Source organism: Glycine max, chromosome 19 (assembly GCF_000004515.6).
Source record: "Glycine max cultivar Williams 82 chromosome 19, Glycine_max_v4.0, whole genome shotgun sequence".
NCBI lineage: Eukaryota > Viridiplantae > Streptophyta > Magnoliopsida > Fabales > Fabaceae > Glycine > Glycine max.
This window is the reverse complement of record NC_038255.2, coordinates 42,002,382-42,029,250: the sequence shown is the minus strand read 5'-3', so window position 1 is coordinate 42,029,250 and position 26,869 is coordinate 42,002,382. Positions and strand designations below refer to the sequence as shown.

The 26,869-nt window shown below is 31.3% G+C and overlaps 3 protein-coding genes and 1 pseudogene across 8 annotated transcripts; 3 read left to right on the top strand and 1 right to left on the bottom strand.

Annotated features, from left to right (window-relative positions):
• The first annotated feature begins 2,871 nt into the window (after positions 1-2,871).
• On the top strand, positions 2,872-6,255 carry LOC100781513 (uncharacterized). The gene is made up of 5 exons (XM_003554199.5): positions 2,872-3,143; positions 3,642-3,716; positions 5,164-5,320; positions 5,624-5,713; positions 5,888-6,255. The coding sequence occupies exons 1-5, from the start codon at positions 3,048-3,050 to the stop codon at positions 6,040-6,042; spliced, it is 573 nt and encodes a 190-aa protein (XP_003554247.1). The 5' UTR covers positions 2,872-3,047; the 3' UTR covers positions 6,043-6,255.
• Positions 6,256-8,856: 2,601 nt separating this feature from the next.
• LOC100781502 (preprotein translocase subunit SCY2, chloroplastic) lies at positions 8,857-14,388 on the top strand. 6 transcript variants are annotated; one of them, XM_014771380.3, is made up of 9 exons: positions 8,857-8,975; positions 9,071-9,562; positions 10,113-10,205; positions 10,666-10,745; positions 10,872-10,961; positions 11,361-11,452; positions 12,326-12,409; positions 13,682-13,852; positions 13,942-14,388. In XM_014771380.3, exons 1-4 carry the CDS (start codon positions 8,903-8,905, stop codon positions 10,725-10,727), a joined length of 720 nt encoding a protein of 239 aa, XP_014626866.1. In that variant the 5' UTR covers positions 8,857-8,902; the 3' UTR covers positions 10,728-10,745; positions 10,872-10,961; positions 11,361-11,452; positions 12,326-12,409; positions 13,682-13,852; positions 13,942-14,388. The 6 variants fall into 6 exon arrangements, 5 of the variants coding, with proteins under 5 accessions (XP_014626866.1, XP_006604427.1, XP_040868512.1 ...); XM_006604364.4 differs by having other exon boundaries at positions 13,934-14,388; XM_041012578.1 differs by lacking the exon at positions 10,666-10,745 and having other exon boundaries at positions 13,934-14,388.
• Positions 14,389-15,951: 1,563 nt separating this feature from the next.
• LOC100780964 (uncharacterized) lies at positions 15,952-17,545 on the top strand (annotated as a pseudogene).
• Positions 17,546-18,377: 832 nt separating this feature from the next.
• Positions 18,378-26,676, bottom strand: LOC100780422 (basic helix-loop-helix protein A). The gene is made up of 7 exons (XM_003553410.5): positions 26,252-26,676; positions 25,656-25,913; positions 22,205-22,301; positions 21,830-21,844; positions 20,844-20,900; positions 20,280-20,724; positions 18,378-19,266 (listed from the first exon to the last, which is right to left on the bottom strand). Exons 1-7 carry the CDS (start codon positions 26,353-26,355, stop codon positions 18,476-18,478), a joined length of 1,767 nt encoding a protein of 588 aa, XP_003553458.1. The 5' UTR covers positions 26,356-26,676; the 3' UTR covers positions 18,378-18,475.
• Positions 26,677-26,869: the final 193 nt, after the last annotated feature.

The window sequence follows — 26,869 nt, the reverse complement described above, 5'->3', positions numbered from 1 at the left end:
AAGTCCTCGAGTGGAGAAGGATGAAGGTCAAGAGACGGAGATACTATCAATTTAATTTGGGCCTTCATCCTTCTTCACTCGGGGGCTTTGTCCTTCTCCAATTACGATGACTTCGTTCTTCTCCACTTGGACCTTTAACCTATATTTAGTCAATTTTAGGATTCTCAACACTAAATGTCTGATACTTTTTTTAATGAAAATTTGACCTTGCTGCGTTGTAGAGAAGTAACCTCTTCTGCTAGACTCAATTCCTGGTAGTAAATTATTTTTGTTTATTTATAGCTTTGGTTACAGAGTTAGGTTGCCAGAACTTCTTAATTATGTAGTGTTGAATTTTATTGCTTGACCTGCCAACTCATCAGAGATGGGAGTTTTGGTGACCTAAATCACTTGAGTTTGGATATCTGCAATTTAATTCGCTCGGTTTCTGTTTTTTCTCAACATACCTGACCAAAAAATAAGAACCTTGCTTCACCAACCATAATCTGCCACATTAAATACACTATGAATAATGAAAGTTATTCAAAAAAAATTAATTACTCGTTTTATTTTTATTTTTCTGGTTTGTTCTCAACTGCTCATTGATCGCATTGACAACCTGCTTCACAGAAATCCTGCACATTAAATAAGTTAGAAAGTTAGAATTGAATAAACAAAAAAAGATTAAGCTTGAGCTTTGTCCTGAATCATGAATTGACTTTATTTGAATAAGGAATGGAGTAGGGGTATTGCATGCTTGTAGTTTGTATCAGAAGCACGAGCCCCACATGCCATCATCATCAATCCATCACATCCCTCAAGCTCACCTAACTGAATGTAATCACTTTTGTGTCTTGTTTGGTGAAAGAAAAGGGAAATTATACCCAAAAGAAATAAAAATTTGCTTACAAGGTTAAGTGTTATAAGAATTGAGAATGACTCTTACACATTTTGGTGTTATGAAGCCTTTGTATTGATGAAGATGAAGTCGTTATGATTGTTTTATGCTTATTGCTACTCTTTCAAAGATGTTGGAAGGATTTGGTAAGGTGGTTAAGAATAGTTGTTATAAGCTTCCACATACGTACATACAAGGGTTATATAGATGATAACATATGCGCCAGTTTTTCCACCCTCAACAAATTATGCATCAGATTTTGTTCCCTCATGAAAATTTAAGCTAACTTTGGATGACTACCAAAATTTTTTAGACATTAATGATTTCTTAATTATTATATATAAGAACAATTTGGCATCCAAAAACTAATATATTGTTTAAAAATAATCCAACGAGGCAACGATAAGAGGCTTTGACCAAAATAAATTAACATGAGGTTATGGAGGAAGCAGCAGAGCATATTACGTTAAGAATAACTTACAAGTTATAATAGATGTAGGGGTTTACCGAACCCCTTAGCACACTACAGAAATGTCCCTCATGTGATGTTATTCCACAGTACCAAAGGGTTGACATGAAATCATTTGAAAAGCTAACATAGAAAATAATATGTTTTAGAGAATTACTTTTCAAGAAACAATCATATGGCTACTGTTTTTTAATGTTCTTTCATGAATTTGATATATACACTAATTGAGAATCTTGATTACTGGTATTTTACAATTATTTTTTTTTGCATTTATTAGCAAAGGCTTTCTCTTTTTAACCTTTTTTTTATTCTTTTTATGCATGCTTGATCCTAGTATTTTATAGGTATTGTAATAAAGGGAATATAATAAAAAGTGATGAAATAAATATTTTTCAAATTTTAACTTCAACGTTGATGGTGAAACTTTTTCTGTCAAAACAAAAATTGTAAGATCAATCATAAACCTGTGCCTTCATATAATAATTTCTTTCTGGGTGCATAAAGAGGAAATTGCAAGGCAAGATGATAATTAATTAAAAAATTACAGAAATACACTTTTTAACACATTTTTTTAAATATATTATTTATTATTGATTGAAATTTATTAAAAAGATACACTTTTTATCTTACATATTATCTCATTTAATAAGTCTCTTTCTCGATATTATATATTTTTTAAATAATTTTAACTAATATATTAAAAAGAATGAATAAAAATATGTTAATATCACTATTCATTTTTTTAATGGATATCACTGTTCAATTAAGAATATACATTCTTTAACCATGTCTGGGTATTAATTGAATGCTGTCCATTAGTGTAAATCCAGTCGTGTCTATTATATTATATGGCGGTCAACCATAAACTTTTGGCAACATAACGCAATATTTTGATAAATTCGTTTGTGTTTTTATAACACCTACTTTAAAATATTTTTTGGAATTAGTAATTTTTTATTATTTTATATTTTTTTAGTCAACAAATAATAAATGATGTAAATTAATAAGATGAACTATTTTTCTCTCTTCGAAGAATTGAGGAATATAAAGTCACAAATGCATAATCACCACTATTCTCTATCAACACATTAACAAATTAGGTGAAAAGAATTTGTTGGAAAAAAATGACTGAGTCCTAATAATTTTAAAAATATTTTTGACAAAAAAATAGTACAAATTATTAATAAATTTACTTTCACTAATTAAAATTTTCAACTTTCTCGTGAATTATTCTTAATTAATGATAGTAGGTGTATTTTTTTTATACTGTATTTTTCTCACTTTGCAAAAAAATCAAATTACTCATTTTATAATACTGTATTAAATAGTTTATAAAATTAAATGATTAATTATAAGAAAAAATAAATAAATTTATTAATATGAATTTAAATAAAGACAATGTTGTATAGAACATTTTATATTATAATCTAATTATCATATATATTAAGTTTTTTAATTTTTTATAATAAATATGGATGAGAAATAATCTCTATAAATAAAAAGTCTAGTGTCTCTTATTGAAGGCACATAAAAGAAAATTATTATTTATTTATTTTCTGCACTCCCTGACACGCAAGTTATTTTAGTTGAGTTGTAGGTCGGAAGTTGGAGTTTAAAAGCCCTCTCTCCCTCTCACATTCCAGAACGAGTACTCATCACAATCATCAATATCAGTTGTGTAATCTTTTCTCTGTTCTGCTCATGGCTTCTGTTCATGATGATGCTGCTGAAGTTGGTTTTGAAGAAGGAATGCTCTGGCTACCCTCTCATGTTTTGGACGAGGCATGCGACTCCAAGGTTAGTAATTAATAATACCTTTGGTTCTTCTCTCATTAGTTCCTCTAGCTAGGTGTTTGAAATAAGCAATTTAGTAGTTTCATTAAAACTAGAGATTAATTGGATCATGCACACTCTTCGATTATTTTTTTTTTTATCGAGTTAGTTTTTTTTTTATTGGTGGAAGAATTTGAACTTATGATCTCTGGCATCTATTTTCCCTTCATAACTAAATCAACCTAATAACCCTTCAGACACACTCTTATGTGGGTGTAATGCTACTTTCTCTCCACATTTCACGGTTAACATATAGTTTGGTTATAATTATATTAATATTTTAATTAGTGTTATATATATTAGAAGTCAAATGTTTGATTGAATTGATATAAAGCATTTGGCTTCACTGATTGGATTTTGTGTGATAAATATATATATATATATATATATATATATATATATATATATATATATATATATATATATATATATATATGTGTATGTGTGTGAACTTTCCAACAGATACATATGAGGAACCGCCACCAAAAACAGCGGCAACACGGTTACCACAGATATCAACGGGAAACACAGTCACAGGTACTGTTCAATGTAATTCAATTAATCTCTCTGCCTCTGGTTGTGGCTTCAGGAGATGCAATGTTTGCGTAGAAGTTATGGTAGGTATAATATTAAAGGATGCATTCTTTAAGTTAGGTTTAGGTATTAATCAAGCTGTAGCTTTAATAGTATATGTACTTTAAAAATGTGAGATGACAAATATTCCAAAGCTGATAAGTTAGGCACACTTTATATGCAAGTGAAATTACTAATTAAGAATGTAAAAATAGTTTTATTTAATCAAAGATTCGCCGTCACATTCTGGGCACTTACGTGTAAGGCTACTATTTGAAGTTATCATTATATGTGGGATTTTAATTAATTAATCACTTTAGTATAAGGAAATGTAGCTACCCTAGGCGTTAGTGGGTCGAACAGAAAATATATGCTTTTGCACTTCGACTATTCCTCTGCACACAGTTTTCTTTTGAAACAAAAAGGGTCTGTACTCTTTAGCGTTGCACGCTGCAGATAATCCTTGCCTTTTTTACCTTTTTTAAATTTTTTCTTGTACTTTCGGTAACATTCTTTTTGAGTTGAGAACAAAAGGCCAAATATAAAGCAGATCCTAATTAATTAATTTAATTGATATGGTTGATGGCGTGGCACAAAATTCAGCTAGCTCCCTCTAACATGACTCAAAAAATCAAATTATAAATAAGGATGGACGTTAACGTGTCAGTTGAAAATTATCTCAATCTAGCTAGTTACTCTGATTTTATTTTAAAAATTGTAAAGGTGCACACTTATATTATATATAATATGTTACACAAACCTACATATGTAGATAACTTTAGTGGCTTGTAGAAAAGTACTAAAGCATGCAATATGAAATTAGATATGTCATGAAGCATGCCTTATTATTGGTCGCATGCACGCATAATCAATCTGCAATGACATATGAAAGCTTCTGGAGTTGTAGATTGATGATTATCATGATTTACATTATTAAAGAAAAGGGTGTAAGGTCAGGGTTTTGTTAATCGACACCCATTTGTTAAGAAAAATATGCTCTCAATAAGATATTGAGTTTACATTAAAAAATGAAAATTTTAAGGCTTTAAATATTTTCATTCGTTATTCAAACCTTTATATTTTAATTCCTTAACCAATATATATAATGAGCTAGTGCCTTAAAAAAATTGGTGCATGCAGTGGTTAATTGTAACTTCCTCACTGCCAATGTCTGGTGTATCTGGAATTCTGCACTATGCAATATCCACACATCATATAGGCAAATAGCAATTAATTAATACGGCTGAAGGAGAGGGAAATATTAAACATATTCTTATGTACTACATTTAATTAATGAAGTCGCTTTCAGATTTGGACTTTATTTGCTGAATAATTTTACTTATTATTATTTCCATTTCATATATCTGATTTTCTTCTTTTGTTGAAATTAAAATATGTATATGTACTCCAGTGCTCAAATCTTTTTACAAGATCATCATGTCAAAGGCCCAAACATGCCACAGGTGGGCCTGGAATGCAAGCTGTTTTCTTAGTTTCGGGGCAAGGATCATGTGGTACTGGCGTGTTCTTACCCCAAAAAGCAGGCACAAAATCAACCAGCAAGCCAGGTTTGCTCTTTTTTATTTCCTCCTAATGAGGTGTATGTTTGTGACAGCATGACTTTTTCATTATGTATATTTATGTAGTTATAATTCAACGTTTTGATTCATGAAATTCACATCATGTTATTTAAAGTTATTATATTAAGGTATAATATATAAGAGAGTTTAATTCAATTGATTGAAAAAGATGTGAATTATTATATATTTTTAATGTTATTTTTTATTCTCACATATAAAAAAAAATTTGAGTTTTTGGTGTAAGTTACAATAGTGTGTCATTTTGACCTTAAGATTGAATATATTTTGCAGCATGCGCTCCTGTCCTCCTTCCAGCCCGAGTAGTTCAAGCTCTAAATCTTAAAGTGCACCAATTAGGCCTGCAGATTTCACCTTCTCAAGGTCTCGTATCCTAGCCCTTTATTTAAGAAAAATATGTTACATATCATATTCCAATATCTTATTAAAATGTTTAAAAGACATACAATTTTCAGTGCATGGAATGTGTACCCTAAATTTTAAACTTAATTATACGATATAGAAGGAAAGTTCTATAATGCCATGATCTCATTTCAGCTCCCAAATATAGCTCGAGAAGCGGAGTAGTATCCACCAGTGAGTCAACAAAAAAGAAAACGGATCAGAAAGATGCTCTTATGCAATGCAGTGTTGTTTCTCAGAGTCAAAGTTCTTCTCCTGAGATATTTCTTCCAAAGGAATGGACATACTAGCTCCTGATTTGATTAACACCAAAAGGAGCTGATATTGTATATGTATGCAGTAAGTTAATTAGCTAGAGGCAATTCCATCATAAAGCCAGGGTGTTGAATTATTTGTGCTGCTATTATTATAGCTATAGGAGCCCTCACCGTGTAACATTGTTAACTTATGATTTATCATCATAATAATAATAATAATAAAAAAGCACAAAGGTACCGGTTCTATAATATGGCACACTTCATGCTTCCTTTTTTGTTTTAGGTCGCACACTTCATTTTAATATACTACTGTCACGGTGTAGAAGCTTATTTTTCTTAGGGAAAAAAGAAGAAAACATTAATTGTTTGACTGTTTGAGGTGAAGTTGAAGAATTAATTTTTGATAAGAAGAAAAGTTACAATAATTATAAAAGTCTTATCCTATTATATGAGTTGATTAGATATATAGATCACTTGGCATTATTTTATTTGATTAAAGATTAAAGTTTTATTAGTATTATTTACCATGAGATCCTTATTGATCATTTCCTTAAATGTCTTTCTTACTCTCCCCCTCTACTCTTTTTTCATTAGTGTCATTGTGTCAAGCGAGATCTTTTTTATATGTGTCAAAATCACTTTAATCAATTTTATGTTATCTTTTCTTCTTGGTTGTACATCAATCTTTTTGTATACAATTATTATATATCTTCTTTTCGATGATGTAGTCACACATATTTATTTTTACACTTTCATTTTTATTACTCTCATCTCTTTTTCATGTCATGAGATGTAAATTTAAGTCTAACGAAATTTTCATTGTGTAAGTGACCAACATATATAGATACATCTATCCCTTAACATAGCACATATCACCTAGCCATTGAGGAGTGTCTATGATTCACCCTTTGAAAGTTAGAGATTTTGTCAAAATAGGTGTGTGATGGGGGATATTGACTGACCATAATAAGACATGAAACAACCTTAATCTTTAGTGGGATTAGCCTGCCACCTATTTTCTATGCTCATTCATTGTTATTTGTGTTTGTTAATTCCTCCAGCACTAGGTTGGATCCCACCAAACAACCATAACTTACATTGGATCCCACCAAACAACCATAACTTACATGTCTACTCAATTAACCATCAATTATGCATTATGCATGCATGACAAAGAGCCTTTTTTGCTTAACAACCATTTGGTCACTCAACCAAAAATGCAAAAATGTGTTTTTCACTCAACAAATTTGATTCGCTCCGGAAAAAAAATGAAGAAACAATTCTATATGACCTTTTACCTTGCCATCCAAAGTTATAATTAACTTTTATAATCATAATTATATTATATATGGTAAGTTTTTTGATTTTATAATAACTACTATAAAAGATATAACAATGATATTTTTAAATGTTGACAATATAAATTTTTCACTAATGGAAATTAAAGTCAAACATATATTTGAGATATTACAGGGTAAACTATATTTTTGGTTCCTCTAAAAATTTCAAAGTTCAGTATTAGTTTCTTTTTTTTTTTTCAATTTTTGTCCCATCTAATTTTGAAATATCCATATTTCACTTGAAGTGCTATCGATCTAGATCATTTTTCATCCCAGAATAAAGCACTATCCAAACACACTTTGAAGGATAAAAAAGGGTGTATTTCAAATTTAGATGCACGAAAATTGACAATTTTTTTATAGGGACTAAAAACAACCTTTGAAAATTTTAAAAAGATGAAAAATATATTTTACCTTATTATATCTAAATTTTACTTAGTGAAAAAATAACTAATATGCAACAACTTTATTATATTTAGTTTGTTCTTTTATCTTTTAAAAAAGTCAAATTAGTCTTTTATATTTTTAAAGTGGGACAAATTGATCCTTCCAAAATATTGATCTTTTCAATTACTGGACATGATTTTGAATATTTTTGGTTAATTCAAAATATGAAACTTGTGTCATTAGATTCACTTTTGCAGAAAAACTATGAAATTCAATTGATATTCAAAACCAAAAAAGGATCATAACATATGATGAAAATCACATGAGAAATTAATCACAGGCAACCATAGAAAATTTTTATATTATTTAATTACTTATTTTATTTTCATAGCTGTACAAACTTTACCATTATATATAGTCCATGCATTTTTTAAAAAAAATCTTCCACTTTAGTCATTATCATACTATTTTTAATCCTTATGAGTTTAGGCTATAGGGACTAAAAATGATTAAAAATAATATGTGTGAACTAAAATAGATGATTTTAAGTATAAAGATTAAAAGGTAAAATTTATATAATTATAAGAATCAAATGAATAATTAATTATGAATTCTTTTAAACTTTTTAATTTCCCATTGAAATCACTTTTCACATATTTTTACACCATGTTCATGATTGTTTTTGATTTAAATAGGTGAGTTATATAGTTTTTCTGTATGTGAATATAATGAAACAATTTTTATATTTTGAATTAATTTAAAAAAAGTCGTGTGTCAAAATTGAAAAGATTATTATTTTAGAATAATCATTTTAAATTACTTGAAAATATAAAATACTAAATTAAATATAACATAATCAAAACATGGGTGACTAAAAATTGTATTTTAAGTTTTAACCTAAATATTTCTGTCTTACACTTTTTTCTATACACGTAAAAAAAATTTCCCTTAAAAAATTCAATGTTATAATAAAAGTTGTCCCAATTTTGTCAAAAATATTCCCACGACTCCTACTAAACCAATCATCCCACGCCACGTACCGAGTTGGCACACACATCGTGACATGGTCCAATGAAAATACCCCCAGAGATCGTGTAACTTAGTTCGAGAAACAGAGGATCCAGGCCGCGGACACACTCACTCTCACTGTTCCAAGTCCAACAACCATGGAAGCAACGCGATTCTCCCCTAATCACTTCTATCCACACTGCTTCCTTACCAAACCCAACGCACTCAGAGGTAAGTTTCCTCCTCTTAACGCTAAAGAGAGAAAAAAAAAGAAGAAGCTATTTATACAAAGCATTGTAGCCTCTTATTGAACGTTAATTATGCAGAAAGAAGATACGTAAAATGCATCAACGGAGTTGGAACTAGGGTTTACCTTTTCACAAACCCCGCATTCAACAACGCACCGAACCGGTCTTTGTTTCCGAAGCTGAACCGGACTCTCTCTGTTAGCTTCTCCGACCGGCTCCGAGATGATTATGTGCGCGTCGATGCTCCGAGGAGCAAGGAAGTTGTTCCGGCGACACGCGGCGGCGATGGAGGGGAGGCGATTCTTGCGTCGTCTCCGAGTGCTGACAACTCGGGAACCCTGCAACTGAAACCATTGATGTTCAGGAACAGGTTTCTGAACTTTGCGCGATTGGGTTCTGTGATTAACGGCGCCGCGGAATCGTTTTTCAAGAGCGAGATTCGGAGGAGGCTGTTCGTAACGGCTGTGTTAATTGTGATTAGTCGCGTTGGCTATTTTATTCCTCTTCCGGGGTTTGACAGAAGGTTGATACCGGAAGACTACTTGAGCTTTGTCGCAGGATCATCTGTTGGTAAGTTGCACCATGCGTTGATTTTAACCTCTGTAGCTCTTACAACACATAGCCACGCTTTTTGATTCTCATTGGCAAATGTTAATTGAGTGATATTCGTTTTGAAACTCCTGTGAACCTAAAGGGACCATAATTGGATGCAAGAAAATAAAATGAGGAGAAATATTTGGGTGAATTTGCTAATGGCCCTGAAACTCAAATTTGACATATTTGAACTCAATTTGGGTGTTAGCTCAAGGTAGCTTGTGAGAAGGAAAATTTGGACCATTATGTCAGTGTTTTTGCTATAGAAAGTAGTGGAAGGATGGTAATCACATTCCAAAATTGATTATAGTTGTACATGTATTCCAACATTGATTGTAGATATATATAGAAATCCTAAGATAAGATAAGATATTTACAATTTGAATTTAAGTAAATCCTAAGATAGGATACCTACAATTTAATAACTGAGTTAGGTCAACAGTCCAATATTTTCTGGAGCAATTTTTTGCTTGGATATTTTTCTGAGTTTATACATGTGAACAGTTATTCATGTAGCTTCTGGCAGATGAACTTGGTGACTTCACTGCTGAGCTCAAGCTATCTATTTTCCAGCTTGGGATCAGTCCTCAGATAATCAATCGCGTCCATTATTGTGCAGGTATGCCCCCTTTATTTATTGAGTTGTTAGACAGATATTTGATGCAAAAGTTTACTTTCTGTTACTTTGATGGCCAAAGGATGTTCAACTTCCTTTCATTATATTCGATTTTTAATTCTTTGATAATTTTGCAAGTGTGTTCATAAAAGTATGTGATATATATCAATATATGAAACCAGTTGTGTTCCTCTTTTAAAGCAAAGTAGATCTTTGGAAACATTGCTCTCTGTGCTTTAGATTATGTAAGGAAATAAGTCTTCTGTAAATAAGTATCTTTGAAAGAAGAATTATTTTTCTCCTTATTTTAACTGTGAACCGTGAAGTACTTGGTTGTAAAGACTAAAGAACACTGAGGTTCTCAAATCTCAACCGGATACCCATTTTTCTTGTGTATGGTTGATTTCTTTTTTGATGTTTCAGCCTTTTATGAACTGCATTTATACAAGATATTCATGTGCAGGTACTCTGTCATGTTGTCCCTTCTCTAGTAAACTTACGGAAAGAAGGTCTGGATGGGCATGAGAAGATTAAGAGTTATATGTGGGCCTATCTATTCATCTTGAGCAGTCACCTAATTTCTAGCTAAACATTTTTTTGCTATCTCCCTTTATATTTGATTTAAGAAATTTCAACTAATGAACTATTCACTTGTTCCGCACATTTCAGATGGTGGATGTCATTTGGCTTTGCAATTTTGGAAGCTTTAATAGTGGCTTGTTACTCACTTCCATATTCAATTTATGCTGCCACTTATAGGTAATTTGTATACAAGAATATTTTACTAGCAAGATTTCAATAATCCAACAAATAATTGAACTACCAATGTTATCTTCACAAGTTGATATCATGAGTAAGGTCAAATAGATGATTTTTCATATATTGTAATTTCAACAGATTTCTTTAAAAATAGATGATCTTAATTACTGGTGGACATAGCAGTGTCATTGGCCTTCATTACATTATGACATTTCCTTTTTTTATAAGCACATTATGAAACTGCTATCCTATTTTTTTTTTGTTTTGTTTTATGCTTGATAATATGGTTTTCATTCTATTTGATTGTTGTCATAATTTTACTGAGTAATAAATTTGGCGGAAAATCTCGTCAAATTAATATATATTTTTGTTTTGTTAAAATATTTGCTACTTTTGCAGGGTCAAGCATGTAATGGTGACATCTGTTTTATTGGTTTGTGGTGCAATGACTATTACATGGATATGTGATACCATATCAGAATCTGGATTTGGTATTTTTCTTGCCACATAACTGTTACTTTATCACTTTTGATTTGAGTTGTTGAAGTTAAAATTTAAAAGATAACCAGAGCATATGGTGGGAAATGTTATGGATGAATGTCAACTTTGAATTTGTAAGAACTTATGCAAATGATAAGTGGATGCTCCTCAATTGACTTGTCTTATTTATTAGTTAGGAGTCATATGTAATTTTGAACCATAAAAGATGACAATGAATGACTTTTTACCTATTTGCTTTTGTCGTTTTTCCTATGTTACTTTGCAATTTCATTTTCTATGCTTTTTTATTGACTTTGTCATGCTACATAAGTATGTAATCTACTCTACAATAGAAGGAAGATTCTTTCACTTGGCATCCAATCCCTCTTCTCTGAAAGCCTAGCATTTTGTTTAATACAATTGAATAGGAAGGAGAAAACTGTCTTTCCAAATTAATGGCTTAGATCGACCTCTTTCACCCACTTCCTACTTTTATGTTTTTATTTAATTATATTTACAAATTGCATTTTTAAAGTCATTTTTTATTCAAAATTTGAAATTTAGAGGAGAATTGTCTCAACTTAAATATTTAAATAAAATTTATCTACTGCCTGTGTCAAGGATCTTGTTAGTTTGGTAAAACTGAAAATTGTAGAAATATTGGAAAAACACCTAAATCATAACTAATCTGATAATTTCAGTTTTAGCTGATCTGGTTGACTTCAATGCTATCTCTTTGCCAGTTGCCACACTGCAAAGGGAAGGGAGATGTTGATTATTCCCTATACTTAAGTCAGTTATGTGATTTGAAAGACTCATTAGATGTTGGATGTCTGCTTTAATCATTGAATTCATTCTGCTGTGACTAATAATACCTTCTTCAGGTCAAGGTTCATCTCTAATAATATGCGTGGGAATACTTACGGGATATATGGAGACATTATACAAAATGCTTACTCAGCTTTCAGGTACTTGTCAGGATGCAAATGAAGGCTTTTGAAATTTTACTTCATCTCCCTTCCCTATGTCCTCACTCAAGCTTAAATTTTGACATTAAAGTAACATGTCTGATATCTAGAAAATTGGGTTTTCAGACTCTACTAAAATTTTGACCAGTAGCATGTTTGGTAACAATTGTTTAAGGGATTGGGCACTATTTTATTTGAGAAAATGTTTTTTATTTTCATTTTGTTTTTACTCTTAATTACAAAAAATTTACATTGTTTCGTTTTGTTTCTCGCTTTCAAAAGTTTGTACAGGAAACAGTGAAAATAACTGTTTCTTACATAAATTTTTTAAAAAAGAACATGAAATGAAAGCAAGGGGACATTTTTGTAATTAAAAGTTAAAACAGAACATAAGTAAACAGTCCTTTGTTTTTTTAAAAGCTTTCTCATGAAGCAGACAAAAAATAAGAAATTATTTCTCTAAAATAAGATGAGCTAAACACACTTAATTTTCTTTTGAGATGCATATTCAGTTATTCAATTAATTTTGTTTTGAAGATGACAAATATGTCTCAGACATACTTATACATGCCCAAAAATAAAAGAAAAGGACCATAAAGATGAGGAATGGATAATTTCAGAGGATCGTTGCATTGCCTCCTGATTTGATCGGCATATCAATATGCACAAGATAGCAGTTGAAATATGGAATATGCTTAAATCTGCAATTAGTTTTGCTCGTAGGAGCATGTATACTTAGAAAGTTTGAATAATATATTAATATTACAAGAGTGCATATTAAAAAATTTAATATAAGAGTATTATACAAATTTAAGGTGAAAATATCTAAAACAATAGTATTATGTTATTTATCTCATGCAAGGAGGATTCTTGTAATTATACTTTACATGCAAACTCATTGGTAACACCACATTATCAAGCAAGAAATTCATGCCAGCTGCACTTCCCTGGCTTGAATTGCTTTTTATGTAATTCCACTTTTGGGAGCCCATAACTGGCATGTCACTAGTACTGGTAGTATCTTACTGATTTATAGTTTCTATTCTCATCACCCAAAAAAGAAATAAATGATTTACATTGGGTATAAGGGGATTTAGTTGAACAGTTTTCCTTCTACAAAAAATAATGGAATTGGTTCAAGTGTCTTACTTATATACAGTACTGAAAATTTAAAAGACTTTCTTTAAACATAATACATAAACCATCAAATGCTTTGTTCAACTTCCTAGTCTGTTGTATAGATTCACTTAGTCCTTGGTTTTATTGATCCAGGTTGGTTCCATTATTGAACTCAGAAGATCATATCAAGCATATAATGTGATGCCAAGCTTGAGCAATGCTTTGAGACGATATGGTGTATAACTTTGGGAAAAGCTATGCTGTCACTCCCCTGAGCCAATTTAATTTGAACCTCTGGGATAACTTTGGTCAACGTTGTATGTGGTAAGTAGTATAATTTTTCTGTCCACAGATTTTTTCAATTCTGGTACTGATAATTGATCAGGACTTCCTATTGTCAAAAAGATTTTCAGGAAGTTTGGTTTTTCGGGGACATTACAGATTTACAGTGTCTAAGAATATTGAGGTTAGCTAGTGGTGTGTTGCTAGTGAGGAGGTGGTAAACGCTGCCTGCCGATACATGACAGTAGCTGATTAAGAAGCCTCATCTTCTGGTTTCTATCTCGAAGATATTTGTTTTATGGATTTAGGAAAATATTTATTTAGGTTATAGTTGTAGCTGCAGCAGAAATTTGTACAGGAAATTCTCGTGTTATAGACGTGCTCTGTAATATAAAAACGAGGTGTTTGTATACAGGAGGTACAATGCCTTGATAGCGAGTCGTTATCCCCAAAAAATGGCCTAATGGTAGGCACTGATACACTAACAATGTAACAAGAAGAGATTCACCCTCAGCATTTTAGATTACATTTTCTGTACCCCTTTTTTGCTTTTAGCACCCTTCAACATTTACTTGGAGTTTCAAAAGTATATTCCTGATTTTCAGTGATTTCAGTGATTTTACAATTCTGAAATTCCCAAGTTGTAGAATTAATTTTTTCTTCTTCCCGAACTTGGACCTTCAAAGCTATAATATGCTTTTGGAAGATTGAGTTTTAGAAGCAAAAATAAAAATAAAATAAAAATTGGAACTTGAGAGTTTTAGAATTGTAAAATTATATAGAAATGAAACTTAAATTCTGAATTGAAGTCGGAAAACCCAAAACGTAGATAACAGGCGAAAGGAATTGTAGAATTCAGAAAATCAATGGAGGATGGGAGTAAAAAACCATCATTAATGGAAAATTCTAACTTATGATGGAGCGAGAGCTAAACATAGGATAATGGATGCAATATCATTGCATATATGAGAATGCTGTTTGTTATGGGAGAAATTATATGTTTTGGAGCTATCACATATCCATTCGAATCCTACAAGATTTTTTCATGTAGATATGGAAATGATCAAGGATACTTATTATTTGAAATCTATAATATATAATTTCTGAGGAAAGAATGCGTGACTCATTTTTTTATAGAGTATTCTGAAAAGAAAAATAGTTGAGGTATGCAAAAACCAGGAAATGGGTGTACAATTTTTTAATGTTTTTTAAATTGAATGTTATTTGCCTTACCAATCGTTCACGGAAGCCTATGGGTGCCATACAAGGAAGTTTAATAGTCCACGAAAGCCTTCTGAGTACAATGCAATGGAGTGACTTGTTTCCTTTTCTTCTCTCCTCTCCTCTTAATTAAAATCCCTTTCGTACTTTAAACTAAACAATATATTGAATCACACAGTGTCTGGTTGGGTGGAAAAACAAAGCGAAAAGAAAACACAAATAACAATATTTTTTTGAGTTTTTTATTTTTATTTTTCTATTTAGTTGAAGTGAAAGTAAAAGTAAGAGAGAAAAATTGACTTCCAAAATAAATAAATAAAATATTTTTTTTAACCTTTTGTTTAATTTAAATTTCAATCTCTTTTTTTCCTTCCTTACTTTCCATCCAATCAGCCAAATGGACCCAAGAATCATTTTATATTTAAATAGTGCCATAGATTTTCACTTTATGCAGCAAGAAGAACATAGAGGTGTTGTTAGGTGCACCACTTATATTGCTTATGCATCTAATATAGATAACAAGTTTTTTAAAATGTTCGTTATATGGATCAGGTGATCTGTATAACTCATAAGGATTACATTCATAAATGTTTTAAAAATATGTTTTACGAATTAATTTAAAATTAATGATCCAAACAAGAGTCAAATTTGTGACTTTCGTGTTATTGTACGACACTTAATTATTTGAACTAATAGTTCAATTATATTATTATAAAATAAATAATATTATTATATATAACAGTAAAATTTCTAATGTATATTTAATGCGCATGTAAATTTAAGTATCAATTAATTTAATATAATTTATACAATTAGTTAATTCATATGTTTTTTTTTAATTTTTTAATAAATTAATTTTTTTAAATAGTAAATATTTTTTTATAAAAAAAAATATATGGATTAACTAATTCATATACATTATGGCCAACTCATAGCCGAAGATTGATTAAGCAAAAATCTTCACAATCCGATACCTTGGGCGGCTCCGCCATCTTTCACACCATCTACGACGTCGTAGGATTCATCCTTTACATGCACCAGCAAATACCCTCGTATGTCCTTTTCCTTCATTTCAAAACCCTCAAACACATGGAATTTCAATTTCAATTTCATTCTTCAATTTCGATTTAATTTATGCAGCATGGTGCAGGATATGAGCCTCGAATTTGACGCAATGCATTCGGAGTACAAGCAACTGGTATGTTATAAATTCTTAGTGGAAATTTTGAATTTCAACTTTCAATTCATTATTGTTTATTCGATTTGCACGAACCCTGAATTTGTCATTAACCTCAGGAGATGGAGTTGGGAACTGAGGTGAAGCCATCGTTTCGGAGAAAGCACGTTAGCAAAATGAGGGATATCAAGGTGGGGACCAAGAGATTGGATAAGTTGATGAATTCACTTTTGAATATGCAAACCGCGTTTAAGACCATGATCAGCGAGGTTCCCATCGTAGACGGTGTCGTTTTGGCGCTCGGAGCTAGCCCACTTCGACCTCAGCATATTTATGTCTTGAATTTTTCCTCTGCAAGGTTAATGATGATTTTGCGAGGAGTAAAGCGGCCGACACTTTTCGAGAAAGGTTCCTTACTGATAGTAATTTTATGTTCCTGGATTAAGATGATGTGTGTTTTGTGAGAGGAAGGAGTGTTGGAGGTTGTGTTTCGTGTTTTCTTTAACAGTCAATTCGGACATTGATATCAAAGGATGCTGGCTCTGTGACCTATCCTGGGACTTATTCACTTTTTTTCTTCTTCTAGTTGATACACATTAAGGTCCTGTTTGCTCGATAAGCACTTTAGATAAGAATATATAAGACGGTAAAATAAAATGAGTTTCTTTCATAAGTTAAAATCAACTTATGTATTTCAGCTTTATACCTGAGAGAAGAACTTACTATAAGTTGATTTTAACTTAGGGAAGAAGATCAATTTATATTTTCTTTTTCTTTTTTTATAAGTATTTATGTATAAGTTTATTTAAACAGAGTATGAAGATTAAATACTCAAATTGGTCCTCTAAAGATACATGAGTCTTAAAGATGATCCTTCAAAATTTTGGACTTTTCTAGTGTGAAATAAGCATCAATTTGGGACCAAATTGTTGTTCAAAGACCGTTTGAGGAGCTAAATTGATATTCGTTTAAAATTGGGGGATCAGATTGATGTCCAAAATCTTTGTTGGATCAACTTGATGTGCCATGTATTTTTTAAGGACCAATTTGAGTATATACTCTTAATTTGAATGAATTTTCTTTATGTTATCTCCTAATATTTTTAAATGCTTTGTTCTATAATAATGCCACTGTTATACTTTAACTGCTTTTGTGTAGGTCCTATCAAATTGTTTGTGTTAATCAAGGCCCCTTCTTCTTTCAATCAGCCTATGCATTTTCCTCCTAAACGTGACTTTAGGTATAACAGAAAGGTAAATAGGCTACGAGGACATGTTGAATTTATTATTGTCTTTTAGAATGTTGATGGTTTCTGTTTGCAATTATAGGGAATGTAACATGCTTCATCGTCTAAATTACATATAATAAATAAAGTGAAATAAGTAACTCTTTACATAAATAAAATATTATTCTTAAATATGAACATATAAAAATAACTCACATTAAAAATATACAGTAATCAGTCACATTTTATTTTGAGTAGTAACAAAGTTCAAAATATATCTAAAGCTCTCCACAATTTCAATAATTTATTTTTTGTGTTCAAAAAACAATACTTTTAATGAAATAATAATCCCAATAAATAAAATAAGAGTTCAATTGAAACACTTGCACCTTCACTTCAGATTTACAATTTTGATCATGTCTTCAAAAATTTGGTTCAAGTCCTGCAATCCTTCAACCATTCTTCCTAAGACTTCATTTGACTAAACGTTAGCAAATCACTAATTTTATTTCAATTCTAAGTTTGTCTCCTCAAAATATTTCCTCAAATCTAATCTTTGATTCTTGTTTATGTCTTTGAAATTCATTAACTCACCTAAGTCAAACAACGGCGCCAATTTTAAATTTTAATTATATTTCAACTTATTTTAAGTATAATTTTTTGCTTACATAGTATTATTTATTTGATCACCAATTAAATATTCAATACAACAAACATCGCACATAGTCAATGTTTATGAAACTTTCCTTACAAGAATATTGTCTCACAACATAATTATCCCAGTCGTACGTGAAACTATGTTTATTACATGCAGAGGTCGAGACTAATTAATTAAGGAGGACATTCATGGGTATGACACACCACCCCCCACCCTCCATGCAAAGTTCATGATATATATATTATTACATGCATGATCAATTCAAGTTCCTAGTTGACCAAATGAATTAAATATTTACACAAATTTATTCAATTAACTAACAAACACACCTTTCATGTTTGGCACAGCCGTCTCACCTTAATTAATTAAAGTCCAAACGCATGGTTAAAAGTGATCATTGGAACAAAGTGTGTATGGCTCATGATGTGGTATAATCTGGTTAAGGGCATTTTTCACTTCAACAACACTAGCCTTTTTCCCGTTACCATTTTCCTTCACCTTGGCCCTCATCTCCGCCACAAACACTCCATCATCCTTAACCCAAGACTGCACCATCATCACTTCCACCCCTAACTCCCTCAACATTGTCATCACATCCAGCAACAACCTTTCCCTATGCACACACTCCACCTCCAACAGCGCCTCGCTCTCTATGATCGAAACCTCCACCTCCCTCACTCTCCTCTTCCCCCGGAGGCGCTCACGCGCTTCGAGACTCTCAATCTTCTCTCTTAACTGTTTGATGTAGTGGATGGTATCTTCCAGAATGGACTCCTTGTCCATCCTCATCATGAAAGGTACCATCGAACGTAGAATGAGAAACCTCTCATTCAACTTCTCCCTTCTGCGGCGCTCCGCCATCACGTGATTAGTCTCGTATGACGAAGCTCCCGTGCCCTTGAGCCGGTTGGCGTGCAAGTAAGGGACGTTGAACAAAATGTACTTGAGGAGCCCCTGCGAGGTGCCATCGGCCACCGTCTCGTGGAAATAGTGGTGGTGGTTGTCAGTGTCGGATTTCCATTTGTTGAAAGCTGATTGGAAGGAGTCAGTGGGGTGGTTGACGGAGGGTGAATCCGGCCACCACCTGCTGGAGTTCTTTTTAAGGATGCTGGACACTGTTTGAGAGTAGTGGGTGTCTGTGTCGCCTTGTGCTAGATTTTCTGTGGGAGGATGTGCTGCAAAACAAAATATACTAAGCCATGAATAAATTAAGGGAAAATATGATGAATCTTCAATGCTAATAGACTCTTAAGAGAGCAAGAAACAGAAGATATGGAGAAATATAAATATCATAAATGATATAATGTGATGAGAAGAGATAAAAAAAACAAAAAAAAAAAGTTGTTGATGTATGAATGTGTCATACTCTTAAGGGTTTTTCTAAAGTGAAATTAAAGTAGAAATTGATATTCTTATTGGAAATATTTTTAAGTAGGCACGAACTTAACATCTCATATTTAGGCACATAAAAGATATTGTTTAATATAACTCAATGTACTAAATTTAAACATAAAATATAACTTATTTTATAAATTAATGAACTCACTTTAAAGGAGTTTTTACACTATTTACCACAGATATTTAATAAAAAACAGATATTGAAAGAGTTTAATTTTAATATTTTGTTAAAATAAAGACTTTTACAATGTCAATATCACTCAAGATTAATCACTTTTATTATTATTTTTAAAGTAATTATTATAAAAATTAAAAAAATTAAATTATATGATAATTTATGATTAAACGAGAGAGTAAGAAATATTTATGCTGTCTATCTATATCTATTGAGTTTGATAAAGAAATGGTATGTTAAGAAATGAAGTTCTTAATTTTCTTAAAAAATTAAGAAAATACTATTTTCTAATAATATCTTAATTTATTCATAACTAATTTTCAAATATTTTAATAGAAGTTTTCTCTCACAAACATATCATTTTATCATATGTATCAACTTATCCCAATAATATTTTTATTAAGAAATATACATTATCTTAAGAAATAATTAAATAAGGAAAATATTAAACATATACCCTCATTTTTTGGAGTACTATGAGTGGAAGGAAGATAGATAGATCGAGAGAGAGAGAAAATAAATAAATGTGAGAAATTTAATAAGAAATGAAGAAAAAAATAGAAAGAAAAGTGGGAAGAAAATGAATAAATAGTGTAGCATAGTTTAATTAATTACCTGGAGCTGGTGGTCGTTGAAGTTGAAGGAGCTCCAACCCTGCAGCACACAGTGCCATTGACTCCTCTTTGGGGAAGGAATCCAAGTGATTGGAGCCATCTCCAGGTGATCCGACCCCGAATTCCTCCAACTGGTGGTCCAGCTCCATTAGCTCGCTCGGTATGAAACTGTTACTGTTAGGGTCTGCTAATAATTCTGCTTCGGTATTATTATTATTATTATTCAATATAATAGCTTCTCCTTTATCAACAATGTTCATGTCGTTTTGGATGAGAACATTATTGGCGGTGGCGGCAGCAGTGACAGGAACAATAACAAGAGGGTATGAAGAAGTGAGATTGGAGGTGGAGTGCTCTGACAGTGCAGGCTTTGCCGTGGGAGGAGGAGGCTGCTGATCTATGAAGAAGCTCTTTATGTGTTGGATGAAATTTAGGTCTTCTTCGATCTAGTTTATTAATTGATGAAGAAACACGTATTAAATTGAGGACATTATTTGTTCAACAAAAACAGCACATGAATATTAATATTAGTACGAGGGATTCTTTGCTTGTTAATTAGTATTACCTTATCGGTTGTGCCCAACTCAACGACGCCCTCCAACACAGGAATACACACCACTGTCTGCAATTTGCATGGCAAAAACGTATAAATTATAACTGAATGTCATATGTTTTAAGTTGTACTATATTATTCAGTTTTGATATTTCTTAAATAAAAATTTCATTTGACAATTCATATGCTTTTAGTCGGGTCGACTTAATGGAAAGACAGATATGTGATGTGAAGTCATTGCTGTAGAGTGCTAAAATATATTAATTTACTGATGTTATTTTTTAAAATTAAACAATATTAATTACTTAATAAATAATATTAGTTTCTTAAAAGTAACTAAATATTTTTTATTAGAAAAGGCTGCATTTCGCTTCCATTCTCTTATGAGATTTTCTCTTTTGGTATAAATTGGCATCTTTTAATTCTCTCAACTCATTAATCACATTTTCGTTCTTTTATTTATACATCTCATTTTCTTTTTCATTCATATATGTATTGCATTATCATCATACAGTACTTATACTTCTTTTTTTCCTATTATGTAAAAGTTTGCATCTTATAGTTTAACATTAAATAAATTTTATTATTAATTGTAATATAATTATTAACTTTGAATCTCTAAAATTTTAAGAGAAAAAATAAAACAAAATTATAAAAAAATTAGCAAATATTTTCATTAGTTTAAAAATATGTGTTACGTACAATTAAATTATATATCAAATATTTGTTATAAAGAGACCAAGATAAATAAATAATTTTTAAGAAACAATTTTTTCTGTTATTGTTTTTGTTCTAGCTCCTTTTGTTATTATTTTTTGTTATGGAAGCTTTATATGTCAGATTCTCTGTATGTTAAAACCATGGATTTTTTATGTTATTATTCATCTCTTTCCTTTTACTTTGATGAATTCCACTTTACTAGTCAAAAAGTCTTTTCAAGAAACAAAAATGTATTAAGATATGCCTAGGACAAATGGACAAGTTGGAAAAAATTTCACCTGTATATGAGCACTCTGGCCGCGCGTGGAAGATTTTGCCGTCATTGAAAGAGAGAAGAGAAGCTAGTTAGTAAGTGAAGCTTCATGCATGGAAAATTTTTCCAATTTTAAATAACTATGGTAGTACAGAAAACGTTCGGGAGAATTTGAAAAGCAACTTTTAAGTGGTGAAAAATCAATTATATAGTTAGATGTCTTTTTTTTTTTTTTTTCTGAATCTATAGTTAGATATCTTGTATTGCAATCATACAGGGTTGGAAGAAGGATATATTGCTTTTTATGCTTCTTCTGTTCTGTGTCTCTGCAGTGCCTGGGAATTGTGCCCAAAAGTCAAGGATAAAGTGTGAATTACTACTGTATTTGTTAATTAAGTACCTTGGCAAGAATAGCTCTTGAAAAAGTTTTGCTGTCTACTTCGTTTGCACCACTGAGCCATAAATGCTGCCTCCTGGCATATGCTGTTCCGGGCAACCTTATAGTACATCAATCAGTTATAAGTCATTAATTTAACACATGCTTTATTAAGAAATTAGAAATATCTAATATAGTGTATTTAATTTTAATATTTCCTTAACCTGTGTGCTGGGGTTTTAGTTCACAAAACTGATTTAATTTTACACATACTGATATTATTTGCACATAAATTTTTTCATCATTCTTATATCACTAGTTTTAAGTATTAACTAAAACAAGAGAATTGAACCATTCAATACACATTCTTAATTTAAAGAATGTAACATGCATGTCAGTATAAAAATAATTTCCCTTTTATCCAATCACACCTTAGTTCAGTCTAAAGATAAAGATTTGGGTGAAAAGAAGCTACAGATACATTCATCACCTAAAGCTGTTTTATTAATTATCATCTAAACTTGGAGGCCCAATGTATAATTTCCCAAATGAAAAGAGTAGTGTGAAAACTATTAACTATTAAGAGAGAGTGAGGGAGATAAAATTGTGATTGAAAAGTTTAAAGTAGAACTAAAGAATTGACTACCACAGAGAGAAAGTTCATAGTAGTTGGATATGAGGTTATATTTCAACGCGAAATTTAACAGTTAGTTGGATCACTTCAGACAGAAAATCAAACATAGCCTTCTATATGTTGAAATATAGAACACCTCTAGTAATACATGAAAAAGTTAGATTGCATGTGCACCAAACCCTTGGAGCATGCATGAAGGGTTCACTGGTGGATCAGGTGCACATTTTTCATTTGGGGGAAATGAGGTTATAGTTATAACACTTTGTTTGGAACGGTTGATTAGGAAAAGACAAACTGTAGGGAGAGAAGCAACAACAGTCGAGACATAAATTGCATATTTGGGGCCACACAAAAATTGCCCCTTCCCAAATTTGTGAAGGAAGTGGCTTTTTCTGTTGAAACATCTTGTCCTTTTCTATAAACCTTGGTATTTCGTCAAAACAAATAGGGAAGCCGTGAAAAGGACGAGTGGTGGTTCCTTGAACAGTGTGGTCATGCTGTGCAGTGACAATCATGCATGTGTGGTGAGGGTTACTGTTCAAGGAACTAGAACGTGGTACGGAGTTGCAAAATAGTTCGAAGCCAAGAATGTCCCCACACAGCAACATGCATGGTGAACGAATGATGCAAAGATATGAAATTAAACAAGGATGAAGAGGGTGTGTGAGGTTTAGATGAGGGTGACTTGTTTCTTTTCTTTTTTGATTTGCGAGTGAAGGCCAGGGAAAAATAGTGATGATGACGAGGCTAACAAAGTAGATGAGGACTGTTCCCTTTCTTACCATTTCTTCTTTGTTTGATATATATATATAGACACACACACACGATGAACTTAGCTTTACCCAAGGTTTCTTTTGTTATTATTTTTTTTAATATTTTAGTTTGCAAAAAGATATTTGTGATGGATTTTAATTAATGTTTAAGGTATGATTATTTCAAGGTACTTGCCCAATTTTTTATGGACCCTAATTGGTTTTATTTCCTTGAGATAGCGACTATAAATTTTAATTCTTGAAAATCTGTTATTTATCTTGAAAAATCGATTATTATGACTTGGAAGACTCGATATGATTTTGAGCTTCAAAACAATCAAAGAGGTTTAATTTGTTTTGAAATGATGTATATGTTAGCACAACTGGCTTTTGCAGCTGCTATACAAGTTCTGCCTTTCTGTTTCACTGGGAGTAACTATATCTTTTCTTTTCTAAGGGAAGTGCCAGCTGAAGTCTCGAGTATCGAAAAAAAAATTTAAACAACTGTGTCTGTCTCTGCCTTTATAATCTCGAGCTGTTATTGACATTTGTTTTATGGGGGTCTTCGTAAGATTGAGCGTATCAACTATAGCAATTCCCTTTTTCAATTGGCTTTAACTAAAGTTAGGGCTAAACAAGCAACAACAGTCTCTCTCTCCCTTTATAATTCACCGGGGGTGACTTTATTTTCAGTGGAAAAGAAAATAAAGCAAGAAGAAAGAAAAAAATAATGTTTGCTTCGAATGCTTCAAAGTTCAAATCATCATTGCAAATTTCTTTCTAGCTTTAACTAAAGTTCTCAAGTTGATCCTCCACCGACTTATATGAATTAAATTTAGATTGAATTTTAAAAATATAAAGTTGAAATTTTTCAAAAAGTATTTAAAATTAAAAGAATGATTAAAATAATGGGTACCAAGTTTTTGTTTTTTTGGAGTAAATCCCGCAATTAGTTTCCGAGATATAAGTCTGTGTTAAAAAAATATCGTTCATTTTAATTCATTTTTATTTCGTGAAAGAAAAATAAACATTAAAGCGAATGATATTTTATAAAATTAGGCACAAGTGAAGGGTTTTTAAATCTTTAAGATTAGAATGATTGACTCATAAAATCAGAAGGATCAATTGGAGGTTTATTTGTTATATTTTAGAAGAGAACATAAGATCAGTTACCCATGAAAAAAACTTTAATATATAATATGTGTGCGTATGAATTTGACGTTAACTAATTTATGTATATAACAATTGAGTTTCAAGCAAAAAATATGAAATTTTGATTTTAAAAAATAAATTGAGAAGTAATTATGTTAATAATTTCTTTAAAAATGCAGAAGAAGTGTTTTATAACAAAAAAACCATGCATGATAATGAGGAAGATAATATAATAAAAAATTATTAGATCACTCTGAAAAGTGAGATTTCATTTTTAATATATACAATTTGAGAGTCTTTCAAAAAAATTCAATTATCAATCAAGTGTTTTTTTTTATATAAATACAATAAAAACTATTTCACTTTAAAAATTGAGGATTTTATATTTTTCAACGCTTAAGTCTCATATCCCGAAAAAGAAAATAAGAAGTATAATAAAAAGTTACTTCTTCCCCAAAAGTAGAAACTCAATTTTCTTACAAACACAACCTCTTCATTGATACCATCATTATTTGATCGAGTGGCAAGAGATGAGGGCGTTTGAAAAAAAAAATTGAAGGAAAAAAGTCATTAGACACCAAAATGAATTTATATGACAAAAGAGAAAAATATTAATAAGATTGATGATGAGATATGATATGAAGAAAAAAAATTAAGATTATTGATGAGATGATTAATATTTAAGGGTATTAAGACATAAGAACTGTACTTTACATGATCTATCTGATGAAAAATGAAAAAAAGAAAAAGAAAAAGAAATCTCTCTTTGATACAAAGAATGATCCATGGACAGTGTTGAAGGGTTGAAGTATAATAAAAAAGTAGTGTTGAAGGGTTGATAGTAATGAAAAGAGAAAGGAAATAAATGAAATAATTTTCAAAGTAAAGGGAAATTAAGAAAAGTAAAAATGTAAGATTGGACTTGGAGTTGACTTACCCGATACCAAGATGAAAGGAGAAAGAGACACACAACAAATAGAACCATTCGGATTCAGTTAGATCCTCAGGCGACAAAGCAGCACATGGCCTTCGTGTTTGCGTGTTTATTGTCTCCTCAGCAGACAAAGATTCATATAACTCCCTTAGTTGCTCGCTTCTTTGCAGAGACGCTTCCTCAGTGCTTACCTCCATTGCTTGCACTGTCTTCCGTGTCTTAATTGCTCCGTTGTAGTATCCATCACCCCAAGTCAATATCCTATTAATTATTAATAATCAAATATATATCAATCCACTTCAAACTCATTAATCATCATCAATTAATGTCACATACATACAAGACTTAGATTAGTTATGACAAATAAACTTGATCCCATAGAATTTTTTTAGTTTCTCAAATAAATATATATATCTTTTTTTAAAGACATTGAAACATAATTAAATACTATCAGAGACAACTAGTCTCTTCTGTTATACACAACTTTGTTGCTAGTTGATCTCATAGATATATAAATTGTGTAACTAAACCCAGTTAAGAAATATGGGTGTTAATTCGAGGAAGCAACTAACTAATTAACAACAAACGTTTATACGTACCCTTGTTGTGGACAAAGTTGCCAGAAGAGGCTGTAAGTCCACTGAACTGATTGCACTGATGCCCGCAACATGGTGTGAAGCCTGCTATTTGGCGGCGTAGCCATTGTTCGTTCCCAGCAAGGTTTTCCACTAGCAGGTCCTTTGTCCTTGTTGTTTATCTTCTCATAAGAAGCACAAATGAGAGAAAATTTGGCTTTGGGGTTTCCTAAATAAGGGAATAGGCGATGATGGATAGGGGTTTGTCGCTATCGATGAGATGAAAACCAAACTATATTTAACACCTGCAACAACATTAGGAGAGCAACGAAGGCGATCTAATTTAATTAAAGAGAAGAGAATAAAACGTAAATTAATTACACACTTCCCATACCAATGCGTTAAAATAGTGAAAGTTCACACATGAGCTAAAGTAGACAATTTTTCGTACGCATGTGGTGGAGCTTAATTAACAATATAGTAGACTTGAGGTTCAAATATTATTAGAAGAAGGGTCTAAGCTACATGTGAGCATAATTTATAAATTTCTTCTTTTCTTGACTCATCAAAACATTTTTTAAGGATAAAACCGTGAAGGATTACGAGAGATAAAATGAATAATATTCAAATGCAATGAGTCTA

Bases quoted from the DNA above. Each gene is read 5' to 3' on its own strand.
- LOC100781513 (XM_003554199.5), top strand. From the start codon at position 3,048: ATGGCTTCTGTTCATGATGATGCTGCTGAAGTTGGTTTTGAAGAAGGA. The intron at 3,717-5,163 runs GTACTGTTCAAT...TATGTACTCCAG, and splicing joins AACGGGAAACACAGTCACAG to TGCTCAAATCTTTTTACAAG. The intron at 5,321-5,623 runs GTTTGCTCTTTT...TATATTTTGCAG, and splicing joins AAAATCAACCAGCAAGCCAG to CATGCGCTCCTGTCCTCCTT.
- LOC100780422 (XM_003553410.5), bottom strand. From the start codon at position 26,355: ATGGCTACGCCGCCAAATAGCAGGCTTCACACCATGTTGCGGGCATCA. The intron at 22,302-25,655 runs GTAAGTCAACTC...ATGTACTATAAG, and splicing joins TCCTTTCATCTTGGTATCGG to GTTGCCCGGAACAGCATATG. The intron at 19,267-20,279 runs GTAATTAATTAA...TTTGTTTTGCAG, and splicing joins TCAACGACCACCAGCTCCAG to CACATCCTCCCACAGAAAAT.
- LOC100781502 (XM_014771380.3), top strand. From the start codon at position 8,903: ATGGAAGCAACGCGATTCTCCCCTAATCACTTCTATCCACACTGCTTC. The intron at 9,563-10,112 runs GTAAGTTGCACC...AGCTTCTGGCAG, and splicing joins TGTCGCAGGATCATCTGTTG to ATGAACTTGGTGACTTCACT. The intron at 10,206-10,665 runs GTATGCCCCCTT...ATTCATGTGCAG, and splicing joins TCGCGTCCATTATTGTGCAG to GTACTCTGTCATGTTGTCCC.